This window comes from Pezoporus wallicus, unplaced genomic scaffold (genome assembly GCF_028554395.1).
Source record: "Pezoporus wallicus isolate ANWC-B61680 ecotype Strahan unplaced genomic scaffold, APGP_CSIRO_Pwel_v1 contig_3952, whole genome shotgun sequence".
NCBI lineage: Eukaryota > Metazoa > Chordata > Aves > Psittaciformes > Psittacidae > Pezoporus > Pezoporus wallicus.
In genome coordinates this window covers 1,232,736-1,249,985 of record NW_026635034.1, presented here as the reverse complement: position 1 = coordinate 1,249,985, position 17,250 = coordinate 1,232,736, and the positions used below count along the sequence as shown (strand labels likewise).

The following is a 17,250-nucleotide window of genomic DNA, read 5'->3' as shown; positions in this document are numbered from 1 at the left end:
AAAGAAAGAAGAAGAAAAAAAATCTGCCCAGCATTTATTGTATTTAGCACCAATACAGGCAGAAAATGTTGCACAAGTTTTTGGTTGAAAGAGCACCTATGTGTCCATTGAAGGGCGTTGATCCGAAAAGACAGAGAGGACAAGTAAAATCGATTTGAAGCAACCCTCTCTGTCCCTTTCACACCATTCAGACACTCCATTCCTTCTAAGACAAAGACCCAGCGCCTTGGGAATGCTGGCAAGGGGGGGGAGAAAAAGGAGGAAAGGGAAAAAAAAAAAAAAAAGGAAAAAAAAAAAGAGGCTTCAATCCCCCCAAGCAAAAGGGAGAGCTCTGAAATTCCTTCATATTGCTGTTATTTACGCCCCAAGATATGTTCAACTCCAGCATTTTCTTCAATTCGGCGTCTAACACTGCTGCAGCAAGGAATGTCCCTGGAAGGGGAGGAGGTAATTATGGCTATTAGTGCTGCGAGCCCAGCCTCAACCTTGGTCACTAGCAGGCTTTTAGGGTTAAAATAGCCCTCACCTCTGACCCCTGCGGAGCAAAGTTGTAGCTATCGTCACAAGTTGGGCCAAAGTTTTCAAATCCAGGGCTGGGCAACACCGGAGGGGGGGAAACTTCTCCCTGGAATTATTTTTGGTTGGGATTTAAATCATCTTTAGTCTATTTAATTGCCTTTCCCTCCTCCTCTTGCCAAACAATCCCTTTTTTTTTTTTTGGGGGGGGGGGTGTTGTCGAAATGCCCTGCTCCCACTACCTTTCCCACTGCTCTTTCCATTTAGGTTTAATTTGGCAGATTGTTTTCAAGCATGAAAATGGTTATCATCAAACTGAATTACTAGGTTGTCTTTTCATCCACGGATCTCAAGACTTAAATGGGGGTCTGGGGTGTGGGGAGAGATGTCTCCCCTTTAGGCTTTCCACACCACGACCCGTTCAGCTTTACAGCAAAAAAAGAGGGTTTGGAAAAGGGGAGAAAGGCTGAAAAGCTTGAGTTGGTCTCTTGTGTTTCCTGTGCACCTTCACGATCCTCCTCTGCAAAGGGAGATTTTGGAAAGGAGAAGTTGGGGGGGGCAAACTGAGGAGGGGAGAGAGCCCACAGATGCAAGCACCCCTCTGGCAATAATAAAAATTCATTCAAGTGGGCTCTGTCTCCATCTTCCATGTACTGATTAGACTTAACAAGAGTGGAAACTTGTGTAGACCATATTTATGGTATTAACGAGCAGTTAAAAGATTTATCCTTCTTCTGATCAATATTGCCCGGGCCCGGCCCCCCCACCCCCGGCCCGGCCCTCCCCGAAGGCTGCGATGACGATCGTCTTCCTACTTTTTCATCATCGCGGATCGAGGTGGCAAAACCCTTTTGTAATTTTCATTAGCCCAGTAAACATGCAATTAACATGCAGCACTGTGGTTAACTTAATTCCTGTTTTAAGGCAAGGACAAGCAAGAAATGGAAGAGCGTTTGTTCCATTTGTCAAGTATGACACACTTCTTACCCTAACAGTTCCTTAAAATAAAAGCTCGGCTCCCCACCACCACGACCACCACCCCTCTTTCCAGAAACCCCCCACACTGATACACACACACACAAAAAGGAGCAGGAATCCATTAGTTGGAGAGTATTCTCCTGCCAAAGGCGGTATAATGTATTCCAAATTTTCCCAAGCCCTCACTGTACCGGGGTCCCGTCCCCCCCCACCCCACCCCGGAGAAAGGGGGGCTGATGAGCTGATATTTCTCCTAGGTTAAAGATTCAGCCTCCTCCTAACCATAATATATATATATATAAAAATAAAATAGAACTAAACGTGCTTCCCATGTCTAAAAGTTGCCATGTTTGTGAAGGGGGTGGGGGGAAAAAAAAGTCTCCAAGGGTTTCAATTAGCAACAAATGATTATTGCAACGGATTTTTGGTAATGAAAAAATGTGGAGTACCTCTTGCGAGCTGGGATCTCAGGGGCAGTGAAAGAGAGAGAGAGGGGGAGAAAAGGAGAGAGAGAGAGAGAGAAAGAGATTGCTGATTAGCTCGGATTCTTTCCCAACTTGCTTTAGCGTGTGCTTGCGTTCCCTGCCGACCCTACACAGGACACTATATATTTTTTCCCCTCCGGTGCATGTGTTGATAGTTCAGCCTGTAGTTGTTTGCGGTTGGCTTTTTCTTTCTTTCCTTTTTTTTTTTCCCTCCTTCCTCTTTTTCCCCTTTTTTTTTTTCCTGCCGGGAGGGGGTAGGTGGGAAAAGGAGGGGGTGAGGGGAGGGGGGGGGCTGAAATCGGTCGCATCCATCCTACCCCCACAGTCATTAAGTTAGAGATTTCCCTCTCTTATTATTTTCTTCCTCCCCAGTTGGAAGGGTGGGTTGTGAATATTCCCCCCCCCCTTTTTTTTTGTGAAGTCTCGCCTTTCCAGCTCCAAACAAGGTGTAGCGAGACGCTCTTCCTTCTAAGGAATGAAATGAGACAAGGATCACTCAAAGACATCTCCTACCTTGGGCTTGGGGATTTTTTCTTAAAGGCAAGGCGCACATTCCTAAGCAGCTGTGTACAAAGCCCCCCCACCCTCCACCCCCCCGAAATCTTGTCTGTGTAAAGTTAGAGTGTGTCCAGGATTTTTGTGGGGTGGTGGTTTTTTTCCTCTCTCCCAAGGCTGATCGCTAATAATACATCGAAAGCACTTCCCTTTAGGTTGTGGGAAATCTCTTCCCTTCACCTTGCCTCCTTTCTCCCCCCCCCCCCCCCCCCTTGAAGGCTGTAACTTTACTTTTTTTTTCTCTCTCTCTCTCCCTTTTTCTTTTTTTTTTTTTATCAGTTTGCACAATCGCTTAGATAAACACCAAGAAGGAGACTTCTCTTTAATTACCCAACGCACATCTTTCTGGGGGGCAAACAGCGGTCTGATTATTTTTTTGTTGCTTGTTTGTTTCACCTGCCAAACTAAAGGAGAGGTAGAAAAAGGAAGATGCAAGCGATTTGGGACCTTGAACAAGGCAAATATGGTTTTGGTATGTTTACTTCTAGTTTTTTTTCTTCTTCTTTGACACTTTTTTTTTTTCGGGCAATGTGTTGTGATTCTTGTGTTTCTCTTTTAAGGAAAACAAAAAATCCAAAAAAGCAAATGTTAGCTAACGTGTGTCTTAAACGATCGTTTCTAAGGTTACGTGGGTTGCTCTGAGGAGGGGAAGAGGGGAGGGGGGCAGACCCAAGCTGGTGGAATTGCAGCACCATCAGTTAGCACGTCCTTTAGCTAAATAAAGCAAAGTAGCAAACAAACAAACAAGCGAACAAACCCAACGACCGGAATTGCTTTCCAGGTCCGAGGCGAGGGAAAAGCTCCTCAAAGTCATTTCCAAAGCGGCGGCCGGGAGGTAGAGCCCGGTCCGAGCCTCCCTTACCCGGCTCCGGGAGGAAGAGGGGGGGGGGGGGGGGAAACCTGCCCTGGAGGGTGGGAATGGGGGGGAGAAACAAGGCTCTTAAGTTAAGTGATAGGTATTAAACTGCACGGAATTATGTCGCCGGGTGCAGCTGGCAGCGTTTATTTAGGGGGAAAGAAATAAAACACTAAATACAAGCGGTCAGTGGGGAAGGTATAGCGCCGAGACCCCCCTCTCCCCTCCGGTCCCTTCTCCGGCTGAGCAAGTACAATGGGGGAAAAAAAGCTGGAATATACTCACCATCCGAAGGTGTGGTTGGCAGTTCGGCCGAGGCTTTAAAGCAATTATTTCTCCTTCATTTTTTTTTAATGGATATTTTTTAAAGGATTATCGCAAAAGGCGTAGATGTGACTTTAAGCAGCAAAAGTGTTTTGCTCTGACAGCAGCATGCGAGGCACGGTTCGTCGTTTAAAAAAAAAAAAAATCACAAAACAGGATTCTCCCTCTCTTCCCCCCCCCCCCCCCCCCCCATTCCTTTACCACTATCCCTTAAAAATACCTATTCGGTGCAGCGCTCGCAGAAACCCTGCTGCAGAAATCTTATAGTCCGGTCTAGGAGTGCCCAAGCCAATTAATTTAAAATCCTTAGGAATTAATCAGATTAAAATGTACAGAAGTTTCATTCTCGTACGCATACGTGAGCCAAAAGTCGTTTCCCTTTAAGAGATCCTTTTCTTTTAAAGTTGAATTTTAGGCAGATAAGAGACTTACACTAGGGGGCAGCCGGATACTGTACTTGCTCCAATCTTAAGCAATTTTTTTTCCTCTCTCACAGCATATGCTCTGATTTAGCACTGTAAATTTTTCAGAGGACCCAACTCTGACAGCCCCTGGTGATTTTCAAAGTACCACAAGCCAGTGGTTAAAAATTGCATTGACTTGGAAGTTCAGAGGCACACAATAGGAGCCACTTTCCCTATTCATGGAACTTCAGTGTGGTGGAAGAGAAAAACACACACATACTACATTGAGGGAGAAGAGGAATTCATTGAATTCTGTTAGACGTAACTGCTTTCCACTGAGTTCAGAGCGAAACTCGGTATTTATTCGATGCTGTATTCATATTGCGATTTAATCTAGAAAGAATTAGAGGACTGTTATGCAGCTTTCTGCCAGGAAAGCAGCTTCCCCTTCTTCTCTATTTTTTTAAACCTAAAGATTTACACCGGCTCTCTCCCCAACTCTATTTTAGCAAAATAAATCCTTCCACTCCCTCTCATTAAAATAAATTTACATCTGCAGTAAAATGGCAGGAGGGATGCGTTTGTTTATTTGGGAAACCAATACGCTCTTACTTTTAAAACAGAGCGTTCCTATTGTCATTAGGCTGGGAGAAGGACGGTGGAGAATGTCCCCCTGCTCTGCGAGGCGCTCAGGTTTCGAGGATTATTGAGCGAAATTAGCTGCAGTTCATTTTTACATTCATCTGTTCTGCCTCAACCCACTCGCAGGGGTGTTTTCAAATAAATAGCAAAGCATCTAATGGTGCTAATAGATAGTTATATTACTCCATCCCTCGAAGAGCAAATAGTTAATCTGGGGCATTCTTCATTAATGCTTGAGCAATCAGCGTATACGGCGGCTTTTAAGCGTGTATCAATGGCTTTTCATTTTTACGATCCTACGTTCAAACTATTAATATTGTCCGTCCTGTTAAACCCGCTTTCTCTTCTGATTTCTACGTTTGTTAAGACGGCGTTAATGTAATTTTTTCATATGGTGAATTAATCCTGTTTACTTTGTCAGGTTTGAGGCAGGAAAGGTTGGTGTTGGGCTGGGGTTTCGGGTTTTTTATTATTATTGTTATTCCTCCTACAGAAATTCAACATCAGCAACAATCTGTGGCTATTCTGTATTTTGAACGCCCACCCTCCCCGAAAGGTGACCTCCTCGGCTCTGGGTTATTTGGAAATCATAAGGCAGTTTCCCCACATTTTAACGGGAAAAGATTCCTTTCCCCCTTTCTGTCTTTCCAGTCGCTCCTGGTCCCTATTTCGGGGAAAGGTCGGGTTTGTTCTGTCAGGATCAGTGGGAATGCTGCAGCCTTGTCTTTGAAATTGAGCCGCAGCCTATCTCCGTTCGGGGGGTCTTGGTACACCAGGTTTCCGAGCAGGACACTGTCAAGTCTCTGTGCCTTTTTACAACTTTCCAGTCACCTCAGCACCTGCGGCATTAGCCACATATATTATTTCTGCTGCAGGAGGAGGGGGTGTGCATGTGGCAACATGAAAAAGTGCGTGTGAGGAGGTGAGGGGCAATTAATTCTTTGCGGAGGGGTGCTCAGGTCTGTGTCCCCTCGCCCGCACTTGGCGGCCAGCTCGGATGGGAGCGTACGGTGTTTGCACTGGAGGAATAGTCCGGCCGGGCTTTTATCCGGCTACGTTAACGTGTTTTCTTATTTATCTCTCCGTCCCTTCGCTTGTCCCGGTGTCCTTTGGCCATTTTCGCGAGGAGATGAACCCCCTGTCCCCGTTCCGCTGTCCGGTAGCTCTGTTCGGAGGGAAATAAACAACTGTCCCCGTGTGCTGAGACCGGTTACCGGTGCTCCCGCTGGAGCATAGGGCTTGTGTTACCGTGTCAGAGTACGTGTGACCCAAGAGAACAGAAAAAAAGGGGGGGAAAGAACACACAAACCCCCCAAATATAGTTGAAAGGCTCGGGATGAGCTGCGCTATAGCGATGCCGTGGAGGTGGCGAGGGAAAGACACAAGCAGCACACGCTGCGAGGTCTTTCCGAGCACAGGGCAAGGGAGAGACGCTGTCTTGCGGGAACCGCGGTGCCTCGGCCGCGGCGGAGAGCCCGGGGCTAACGGCGGAGCCCCGTTACCCAGCCGGGGCCGTGCTGGGCTAGCGGCCTCTCCCGCACCGCCGGGCCGAGGACACGCAGCACGCTGAGTGCGGGCGGCCGGGACAAGCGCAGGTGCCGCCGCCGGTGCGCCCGGAGCGAGGCCGAGCTGGGGGCAAAGGCAACGCCGGCCGCGGCGCGACCACAGCGGGCGCGAGGCGCGTACCTGAGCCGCTCAGCGCCGGCGGAAGCCGGACGGCGGGGCTGGTTTTCACTTGGTTCTGTGCAGTTTTACCTCAGTTTCGCGTCAGACCTCTGATTTGCACCCGCCGCCCCCTCACGACCCCCGAGGCCGTGCCCCGCCGGGCGGCCCCAGGTGAGGCGGCGGCGGCGGCCGCACTCCACTCCCGTCTCCGAGCTCGCCTTAACCCCTCGCCCCAGCGGGAAGAGGGGAAGGGAAGGGCAGGGCGAGGGGAGCGGGGTGCGCGGGGGGACACCCAGTCCCCCGTGGCGGTTGTGGTAGCGGTGGCAGCAGCGGGGCGGCGCCTGCCTCTAGGACCGCGCGGGCGGCGGCGGCGGCGGCCATGGTTTAGGCCGCGCAGGAGGCGTCGCGGCCCAATGAGGGCCGAGGGGCGGGGCGCGAGCTTTTGACCAGTCAAACGCCGGTCGGGGTAAGGGAGGTGGAAGGAAGGGGAAGGGAGGGGGGGGATGTGTGTGTGTGAGTGTGTGTGTGAGTGTGTGTGAGGGGGGGGGGTGGTTTGCGCTGCGCCTTATAAGGCGCGCGGTCGCCATGGCAACGCGCGCTAAGTTGCAGCAGCCGTGTCAAAGTTCACTCTCCCGCCAGCGGGGCGAGCGGCCGGCGGGGAGGGAGGGAGAGAGAGAGAGAGAGAGTGAGCGAGCGAGCGAGCGAGCGAGCGAGAGAGAGAGAGAGAGAGAGAGAGAGCGCGAGGGCGCGCGCGCTCTTTACGGCTCCGGCTCGCCGCTACGGCCCACGCGCCGCCCGCCCCGCCCCGCCCCTCCCATTCCGCGCCGGTTGGGGTTTTCTCCCTCCCTCCCTCCCCGGCTGAGGAGCGATGCTGCGCGCTGGGTTATGATCCTTCCCTCTCTCCCTCCTCCGCCTCCTCTTCTCCTCCTCCTCCTCCTCCTCCTCCCGCTCCCCTCTTTTATCATCCTGGCTGGCTGGGCGCTGCTGTGCTGGCGAGTTGACTCCTTCCCTCCCCCCCGCCCCGCGGCCCCCCTCCCCCCGCCCGCGCCGTGAGCACCGGCGGCGCGGAGGCGAGAGCCCACTTGCGAGGCGGCAGAAGCAGCATAAGGCAGCGCGGCGGCGGCGGCAGCGGCAGCAGCACCCGAGCGGCGGCGGCGGCGGCGGCGGCGGCGGAGGGGACACGGCGCGGCGGGAGCGGCGAACCGAGGAGCGAATAAACGATCATAATTAATAATAATAACAATAATAATAATCAAAACAGAGCGAGGAGAGGAGGAGGAGGAGGAGGAAGAACAAACCCAAACAGCCAGCCCCCCCACCCCCGAGCCCAAAAGAGGGAGAGACAGAGAGAAAGAGAGCAGCGCCCGGGCGGAGCGGCGGAGAGGAAGAATTAAAGCGAGCGAAGGAGGAGGGAGGAGAGACAGAGCAGAGAGAGAGAGAGGAGGAAAGAGGAGGAGGAGGAGAAAGAGGAGAGGAGAGAAAAAAAAAAAAAGAAAAAAAAAAAAAGAAAAGAGAGAGCCCACAAAAACAAAGCGATCGCGGTTGATGTTGCTGCTGCTGCAAGCTGGACTTCCAAAAACTACGGCGAGACCGGCCGCCTCTCTCCGCGCCGAGAAAAGTCTCCTCCGCAGCCGCGCGTGGTTTTTTCCGCTGTGTGTGTAATCTTTAACCTTTTATTCATTCTTATTTTGATGGCTTTCCTGAATGGCTGACTGCGAGCTTCCCTGGACCTGGCCCCCAGACACCCGCCTCTCCTCCTTCAACTACTCTGCTGCAGATCAGCTCTAAGAGAGAGAGAGGGAGATCTTTGAAGAGATTTTCTTTTTTTTTTTTTTTTTCTCTCTCTCTCTCTCTCCCCTCTCTCCTTCCCCCCCCCCCCCCCCCGTCCCAAACCCCCCACTACCCTCTTTTACTTCGCTCTCCTGGAGCCCAGACAATCGACTCGCAACTCGCCCCCCCGCACACACACCTCCATCGCCCCGTGCTTCTGCACCTCCGCCGGTACCGGGAGATCCCCCCCGCCCTGAGCCTCCTGAGAGGAAAAAAAAAACCTAAGGAAACAACAACAAAAAAAAAAAAAGAGAGAAAAAGGGGGCAAAACAATAGAAGAGAGAGGGGGGAAGAGAGAGAGAGGGGAGGAGGAGAGAAAAAAAAAAAAGCAGAGAAAAAGACTGCTGCAAAGCTGATCTGAACAGCAAAGCAAACAAACTTTGAAAATAAAGGGGGAACAGGAAGTTTGGCAACGGTGTCCCATAGATATGGCAATGGTAGTCGGTGCGTGGCGAGACCCCCAGGACGATGTGCCCGGAGCTCAGGGAACGCAGCCTTCGCAAGCGCCGCCGGTGCAGGGACCCCCGGCCGGGGCCCCGCACACCCCGCAGACCCCGGGCCCCGGCGGCCCCCCCAGCACGCCGGCCCAGCCCAACCCGCCGAGCCAGCAGAGCCAAGGAGACAAGCAGCAGCAGCAGCAGCACATTGAGTGTGTGGTTTGTGGGGACAAGTCTAGTGGCAAACATTATGGCCAGTTTACCTGCGAGGGTTGCAAGAGTTTCTTCAAGCGGAGTGTAAGGAGGAATCTCAGCTACACTTGTCGTGCCAACAGGAACTGTCCCATTGACCAGCACCACCGCAATCAGTGTCAGTACTGCCGCCTCAAAAAATGCCTCAAAGTTGGCATGAGACGGGAAGGTATTGGGATTTCATTTGTTTTGCAATTTTTTTTTTCACTCGCTGCGTTTTGGGTTTTGTTGTTCTCTCTCTCTCTTTTTTTTTTAATATATATATTTATTATTATTTTTAACCTCCCTCCCCAAACCCAACCAGAACCTTTCCTTCTCCCACCCTCCCCCTCACCCTCAATAAACAGACAGAAACTTTCTCGCAATGAAAGAAAGAGGTGCTGGGGAGGGTGGGCAGGGGCTCTTGCATGCTCTTCTCCCGCACTCGTAATTGATTTGTGTTTGTTTTGATTTTGCTGATGGAGGTTTATTGGAAGTGGATTTTTAGTTTCACGCTGCTTAGGAGCGAGATGAGGATTCTGACGTGTGGTTACTTCATGTTTCCTCCTGCATGCTCCGAGTTAGCTGCTCCGGGCATGTGTATGTGTGTCTCTGTGCGTGTGTACACACACAAGAGATGCACACACAGGCACATATATATGTATATAATATATATATATCCTCCAGCACCCTGCCTTAGATTGCAATTTTACACAGGCGGTTCAAATTACTATTACAATGGGACTCACCCTACCGAGGCTCTACAGCACTCCACTGTGGATTCCCAGCTGGATTTTTCCTTTAAAAATACATATACACGCACATCTTCGTGCGTGTGTGTATGTATATATATGTATATTGCCGTTTGCCTGCCTTTCCTGGTTGTTATTATCCCACTTTTCCTTTCTTCCTCTTATTTTCTCGTTCCACCGGGAGAGGCAGGAGGGGAGTTAGAAGGGGAGGGTGGCGGGGGGGGGAAGGAAAGAGCAGCCCAGAAGTAAGTGTGGGGTGCTCGGGTCTCTGCAAGTCGAGTCTTTGTGATATAAAATTAGACGGGAAATGTGAGCCTGCAGTTTTCCAGTGCGTGCTCTGTGTCTGGACGCTGCTATGTAGGTTAAGGGTTAGGGGGCTTGGGACTTGCTGGGCTTCTCTCTTTGTGTTTCTGCAAGAGTAACTAACCTTGTAATAGTGGCGATAACAAATACAAATCAAGCACATTTTTAGGCGTTCTCCCTTCTTGCCGTCTCTCTGCCTCTGAGCCCTTTTCCTCTCCTTTTTCTCTCGCTGTCACCGTGTAAATTTATTAACAAAATGAAAGGCCCACTTTCCATGGGCAGCAGAGGAAGGTGCCTTTGGATCATGCCCCCAGCCTCGCCAGGGGATCTGCCGGGATGTTGAGGGGTGATGTCGGCTCCTTTGGTATTTTTTTATGAGGGGGGGTGTGTATAATAACACCAGCAACAATATATTCAGTGGGCGAGAAACGCGTGTGGGACCAGCGCCGGGGATTTTGAACTGAAGTGCTTCTCCCCTCTTCCCCTCCCTCCTTTCCCATCCTTTTCCCCTAGCCCCAAATCAATAAGCTGGTTGAGGTGTAATGAAGAAAAATACCCGGGCACACAAAGACGTACCCTGCATCTCTTGAAGGAGGGGAGGCGGTGGAGGGATTGGGAAGGGGGGGAAAGAACCGGCTTGTGGTGTGTTTTGGGAAGTGAATATCTCGGGCTCCTGCAGGCAGTCCTGGCTGAGCGGACAGCATTGCTCTGCTCTTATTGTTGCTTTGACTTGACCCGGGAGCTGCAGAGCCTTAAAGCAGGGGTACGGGCTGAACTCTGGCTGAAAAAAATGCATGTTTCCCTCTTAAACTGACTTGGTCCGGTGTCACACGAGCACGCACAAGCACACAAAGCAGGCTGTATTGGAACCGATGGTCGCAATTCAGATATTAATAGCTGTAGTTTCTTCTTTATTTACTGCAGCGGTCCAGAGGGGCAGAATGCCACCCACACAGCCAACTCATGGTCAGTTCGCCTTGACAAATGGGGACCCTCTCAACTGCCATTCCTACCTATCCGGATATATCTCCCTTCTTCTGAGAGCAGAGCCCTACCCCACCTCCCGCTTTGGCAGTCAGTGCATGCAACCCAACAACATCATGGGCATCGAGAACATTTGTGAACTGGCAGCTAGGATGCTCTTCAGCGCGGTGGAGTGGGCCAGGAATATCCCCTTCTTCCCAGACCTCCAGATCACAGACCAGGTGGCCCTCCTGAGGCTGACCTGGAGCGAGTTGTTTGTCCTCAACGCTGCCCAGTGCTCCATGCCCCTCCACGTAGCTCCGCTCCTGGCAGCTGCCGGCCTCCACGCTTCGCCAATGTCTGCTGACCGAGTGGTCGCCTTTATGGACCACATACGAATCTTCCAAGAGCAAGTAGAAAAACTGAAAGCATTGCATGTCGACTCCGCAGAATATAGCTGTTTAAAGGCCATAGTCCTCTTCACCTCAGGTAGGCAGCATTTCTTTGCTCTTCCTTTTTCCTCCCCCGGGCCCTCCCCGAGAACTGTTTGCTCTTCCAAAGTGTTATTGCCTGACACCCCACCACCGCTCCCTGCTCCCCAAGAAGTGGCGCGCTCTCTTTCCTTATAGGATACGGTGCCCTGTGGTCTCCCCTTCAGGGCCTCGGATCTGAGCATCCCATCTGTGCGGGAGTGCAAAGTAAAAATAAATTAAGAAATAAAGAAATAAAACACACACAGACACACAAAATAGGCAACCTAAAGACACCCCAACCCTAGCTGAGTAATGCTGGGGAAAAGGGGGCTTGGGGAGAGGCACCCATTCGCCATGAAAGACCGTGCTTTTTCCATTGAAAAGAATATTTTATTTAACAGTATAGCTCTGGGTTGTTGCATTTAATGACACGCATCTGAACAGCAGCAAAATCTGTTTGATGTTGTTAAATACAAGTCGTCCTATCAGTGAAAACACTTTAAAAAAAAAAAAAAAAAAAAGAAAGATGAGCATTTTATGGGCAGCCAGGAAGGGGAAAAAAGCCCTGCAGGATTAAAAATTGAATTAAAAAAAAAAAAAAAGAAGAAGTTAAATGCACAAAGCTGAGTTTAAAATATGTTCCCTGCCATCCCATAAAATAAAATAAATCAACTTTCCAAAGAGCTGTCTCTGATTTAAACAGAACGTGGCAGTGAGCAGTTCTGTGTCATTTAAGCTAAGGGGAAAAGTTTGCATTTGTACCCAGCAGGAACTGCAGGCTCCAAAACGAGTAGCGGGTGCGAAAAGATCGTTACCATAAGTAGACAGGGATAGTATGGAAAAGTAAGAGGCGAGTGGAGCTGCAGCTCCGCAGTGTAATTCCGGAGTGGCACAACCATGCCTCTCCCGAGGAAAAGACCTCGAGGTGTTTCTTAGATAATCAAAGAGAAGGGGAAGGGGGGGGGGGGGGGAATACGTGTCAACTTTTGCTGCCTAGAAATAGTGCATGAGTTATAAAGCAATAATTGAGTGCGTTGTGAAATCTAATTAGCTTGCACTAGAGTTTAACCTGGGTGAGTAATAATCCTGATATTAACTCTGGAGGCTAAATTTTTTTTTTATTCTTATTATGTTTTTTTAAGCAACAAAAAAAAAAACCACTCCTCTGCTCGCTAATTTGTGCAATACGTTATCTCAGATTGCTAACTTTAAGGCTGCATCGGCAAGCCAGTGTGCTGGAGCCCTAGAAGTTTTGAGGATTAAGTTTAAAAATCCATAGATTTCTTCTGTAACTCTTTGGAAAGCTTGGGAAAGTGGCCACGCGATAAACATATGAATGGAAGCAGGACCTGTAAAATAATTACTCATCGGAGTTTTTTAAAGCCTGATATCAGGAAACAGGAAAAAAATGTAGTTTATGTGGGAAAAGAAGGGCTCACAATCCATTCCTTGTTGTGTTAAAGGGGGTCTGGGGAACGAAGTCATTTTCTGGACTTTGTCCAGGTTCTGGGTCGTGACCTAAACTTCCTTTTATATATTATTGCTTTACACATAAAAAACTTCTCCTTTTTTTTCCCCCCCCCTTTTTTTTTTTCCCTCCCCCCTCAAATCACTCGTGCTAAAGTCCTGAGGTGATCAATGAGCAGGGCGCATGGAGCCATAGGGACACAGGGATCCCGAGTGGGAAGGGGGAGGACATGGGGTGCTCACTTCATTTTTTTTCCCTATCGTTTTCTAGGATGCATTTTCCTCTCTCCCTTGCACAGCGAGGATCCCACACACGCTCACATCCTTCCCCAAGCCCCTTGCCAGCTCACACTCACACCGAGGAGTTTATTTCCAATCCTGCCTTTTCTCCCAAATCACTTATTTTATTTTTCCCTTTTATTCCCCCCCCCCTTTTTTTTTCTTTTTTCTTTTTTTTTTTAGCCTTCTGAGAAAACAATCGTCCGATCCTGTCGTAACTGTTTAATTTATTACTATTTTCAAAATGTGAGGCCTGGCGTGTAAATTGCCTCCCAACTAGATAAACGTTTCTTGTTATCTTGATTCTGGGGGAGATAGCCGCATGCAAGGGAAAAGAAATAAAATAAATATAGGGTGATGCCCGCAGCTCCTGCAGCACCCCAATAACACAGTCTGATGTAAAGCAGACGCAGATAGATGCATATAATGTTTGCTGCAGCCTCTTTTAAGAGGAGGGAGGGGGGGGAAATCTGGGTTCTAATGACTCGCAGAATATGCATGTGTTAGCCCTGCGCCTAGGAAAGCCACAGGGAGGTCAGGTCACAACCTGTGCTCTTTCAGCACAGACGTCTCTGATTTAAAGGGAACTTATTGTATTTTAGCGTATCAGGGAAAAAAAGGGGGAAAAAAATGTCCAGACCCTATCAGGGAGTTTTCTTCTTGTAAGGGCCTTTAGGTTTAAAAAGAAGAAGAAGAGGGAAAAAGAAAAAAATAGAGGGGGGAGTAGAGAGGGGGGAAGAAAGAAAGAGAAAAGAAAAGAGGGGGGAAAAGAAACAGCTCAAATGAACAGAGAGATCACAGTTTGCATGGCTGCCTCTGAATAGGCTAAACTGACAAGATCAGTTTTAAAGGGCCACTTAAATCAGTTTCAAAGACTGAAGAAAAACGCGTTGTCTTCTTTGGGGGAGAATCTGTTGCTGGATCCGGGGCGCCATTATCTTTGGCTGGGCCAGTTTTTGATGATGATGATGATGATGATGATTATGATTTCTGTCACTATTCTTACTACTCCTTCTCATCACATGGGTAGGCTCTCCCCAATTATTTTCCAAGGAGAGGGGAGAAATAGTGGCTCCCTTTCCCCCCTTTCGACTCAAGCCTTCCCCGCCTTCCCCCAGCCTTTTCCCCCTAAAAATATAGATGCACAAAATTCCGCTTGGCCAACACCTCCTTGTCAGCCCCTCAGGTCTGTCGTGCCATGAGAAATCTCCACTCTGGGAGCTGGGCTCAATCCTAAAGGAGACCCTCCAGAAGAGAGAGAGAGAAATACAACCCCACACGCATGCACAGAAAGAGATTGTCCCTTTTGGTAAAACCTACTGAAACTGGGGGGCGAGGTGATGGCGCAAGATCTACGCTTAATTCTAGCCATTTAAAAAAAGATCAAATTTAAAAAAATCTAAAATAAACCACTTTTTAATCTGATGATTGTTTTCTTTTTTTTTCTTTCTTTTTTTTCTTTTTTTTTTTTTTGTTTTTTTTTAATACACTTTCTTCTAGATGCCTGTGGTCTCTCTGATGTAGCCCATGTTGAAAGTTTACAGGAGAAGTCACAGTGTGCTTTGGAAGAGTATGTTAGGAGCCAGTATCCCAACCAGCCAACACGATTCGGGAAGCTATTACTACGTCTCCCCTCCCTTCGCACTGTCTCCTCTTCTGTCATAGAGCAATTGTTTTTCGTCCGTTTGGTAGGTAAAACCCCCATAGAAACCCTAATCAGGGATATGTTACTGTCTGGCAGCAGTTTTAACTGGCCTTATATGTCCATTCAATAAAATATTCGAGAGAAAAAATAAAAGAAAAAAAATCTTAAAAAAAAAAAAAGAATTAAAAAGAAAAAATTGAGAAGGGCGATGAAAGAGAGTGAAAGGAAAGCAAATGACATTTGGGTTCTGGTTGTTACTTAAATTTCCTTCTGCTAAGAAAGGATGTAAAAGGATGTTACAAGTTTGCTAAGAGAAGACAGGAAAAAAAATTAATGGACTGTGAATTAAAACAAAACAAAAGGAGAGACTGTCAAATGAACTTTTACAGAATGCATTAAAAACTCCCGTGTCGTTCCGAAAAAAAAACTTGCTACTTCTCATTTTTTGTAAAAAATTCAAAAAGAACGAGAGAAAGAAAAAAGAAAGAAAGAAAAAGGAGAAAGAAGAAGCGAGGAAGCGATGTTGGGCTTTTTCTTTTTTTCTTTTTTCTTCTTTTTTTTTTTTTTCTTTTTCTGGGGTAAACTTTTTAAAAAAATCTCGCTTAAAGTGCATTTAAAGGAAATTTGGAGAAAAAAAATTAGCAGAACGGAAGAAAGTAAGTCTTTTTTTTCCAAATTATTAATTGTCCTATGTGTCTATGTACCTATAGCTGTTCTTTTTTGTATTTTTCTGGTTTCAAACCAGTTTATTCTGTGGTTCTATAATAATTTTTGATATAACCTTGGCTTCTTTAAAAAAAAATAAATAAACTGTGTATCCTTAAAATATATGTTCTGAAAGAATTAAAACTGAGTCCATGAAAGTATCATAGGAAGAAAGGAAAAGAGAAAAAAACCCCTCAACAACACAGTGATGGAAGCGCACTTAAGGTGGTGACCCAAAATCTAGCTTGAAGCTGAGAGAGCTATAATTATATAGACCTGAATGAACCACACGTGTCATATAACTACCCCCCAATCTAAGTTTTTTGATATTTCGGTCAGAAAATGAACTGTGGGGATTTATTATAGGTAGAAGGAATTTGTGTCCAAGACACATTACGGTTTTTGATTTAAAAAAAAACAAAAAAAAAAAGGAAAAAAAAAAACCAAACCAAGCAAAGTGAACTTTTGTAATTTGAATTGGGTTCCACATAGTTCATCATGAATTGTTATTAAACTCCTCTATCTGTTTGTATATTTGCAAGCCCTTTGTATTATAATAATTGTTGATATTTTCCCTTTTTAAAAAATACCATTGAAATCAGCATGACAAAATAACACTGTTGGCACTTATAGATAACGTGATTGATTCAGTATCTTAGAGTTTACAGTTTTGTGTTTAAAAAAAAACTGAAGGTTTTTTTTTCTTTTTTTAAGTGCAACATTTCTGTATACTGTAAAAGTTATAATAACTGAACTGTTTGGTCGAGTCTTTGTGTGTTATATTCCAAGGAAAATTGAAAGTATTCAGAAATTAAAATATTATTTGATATCTGAAACTTGTTTGGCTGTCATAAATGTCTTTCAGAAACCGCATTACTTCTCTCTAGTTTGCAGTCATTTAAGTCCATAGGCGATTGATTTGTTTACTTGTCACAGTAAGTTTGTAGCAGATGTATTGTAGTGTATTTACCTGTTTAATTCCGGGATGGGGGCGGAGGACTTAAGTTCGTGGTTTATCTCTGGTTTTAGGAAGTACTATGCTGAAATGGTAAACCATCAACCCCCATTCATCTAATCCTCCTGTTAATTAAAAATGGATTTTCTGGGGTAAAAAAAAAAGAAAAGGCCCTTATTTTTGTCACACTTAAGTGCCTGCGTAGGAGAGGTATTGTTGTGAAAAAGTATTAGAAATCTGGAGATCAGTATCTATTTTATGATCAGAATGGGGCGAAAAAACCTTTTGTAAATGTCTGACATAGGCGCACAAGATCATTCAAGCAAGGTAATAGCAGTATTGTAAATATAGGTCAGTTGTTTGCAATGAGTTTTCTTTAAGTATGTGTGATTTTTTATAATACTCCGTAGTTGCCATCTATCGTTGTCATTGAGAGGTCTTCAAATGGAGTGGCTTTAGCTTCTAGCACTGAGGAGTCGGGTTTTAATGTATATATATACTCGCAAGTGGGTTTTTCTTTTTTACCTTAGACTGTGAAAGCATGACCACAGGTCATCTCTATCTTTTACGTATGGCATATATGTCTGTATGTATCCCTGCATACATACATGTGTAGGCGCACATGCATCTTCCCTGGGGGGCTCCAGGGCCCTCTCCCCAGCCCTCGCACAGGCACAGCTCCCATGGGTGCCATGGCATAGGACCGGACAAGTCGTCCGGGAATTCAATGCTGTCCCGAGCAGGCAGAGACAAAACCCCCCCAAATCTGAAGGAAGGCGAGATGA

General features: G+C 47.2%; 1 protein-coding gene across 4 annotated transcripts; it reads left to right on the top strand.

Moving 5' to 3' along the window:
- Positions 1–2,406: 2,406 nt before the first annotated feature.
- Positions 2,407–16,634, top strand: NR2F2 (nuclear receptor subfamily 2 group F member 2). Of its 4 annotated transcripts, XM_057417233.1 has the most exons (4): positions 2,407–2,519; positions 2,945–3,006; positions 10,903–11,430; positions 14,661–16,634. In XM_057417233.1, exons 2-4 carry the CDS (start codon positions 2,964–2,966, stop codon positions 14,933–14,935), a joined length of 846 nt encoding a protein of 281 aa, XP_057273216.1. In that variant the 5' UTR covers positions 2,407–2,519; positions 2,945–2,963; the 3' UTR covers positions 14,936–16,634. The 4 variants fall into 4 exon arrangements, with proteins under 4 accessions (XP_057273216.1, XP_057273137.1, XP_057272973.1 ...); XM_057417154.1 differs by lacking the exon at positions 2,407–2,519 and having other exon boundaries at positions 2,604–3,006; XM_057416990.1 differs by lacking the exons at positions 2,407–2,519; positions 2,945–3,006 and adding an exon at positions 7,333–9,113 and having other exon boundaries at positions 10,882–11,430.
- Positions 16,635–17,250: the final 616 nt, after the last annotated feature.

Bases quoted from the DNA above. Each gene is read 5' to 3' on its own strand.
- NR2F2 (XM_057416990.1), top strand. From the start codon at position 8,684: ATGGCAATGGTAGTCGGTGCGTGGCGAGACCCCCAGGACGATGTGCCC. The intron at 9,114-10,881 runs GTATTGGGATTT...TAATAGCTGTAG, and splicing joins AGTTGGCATGAGACGGGAAG to TTTCTTCTTTATTTACTGCA. The intron at 11,431-14,660 runs GTAGGCAGCATT...ACTTTCTTCTAG, and splicing joins CATAGTCCTCTTCACCTCAG to ATGCCTGTGGTCTCTCTGAT.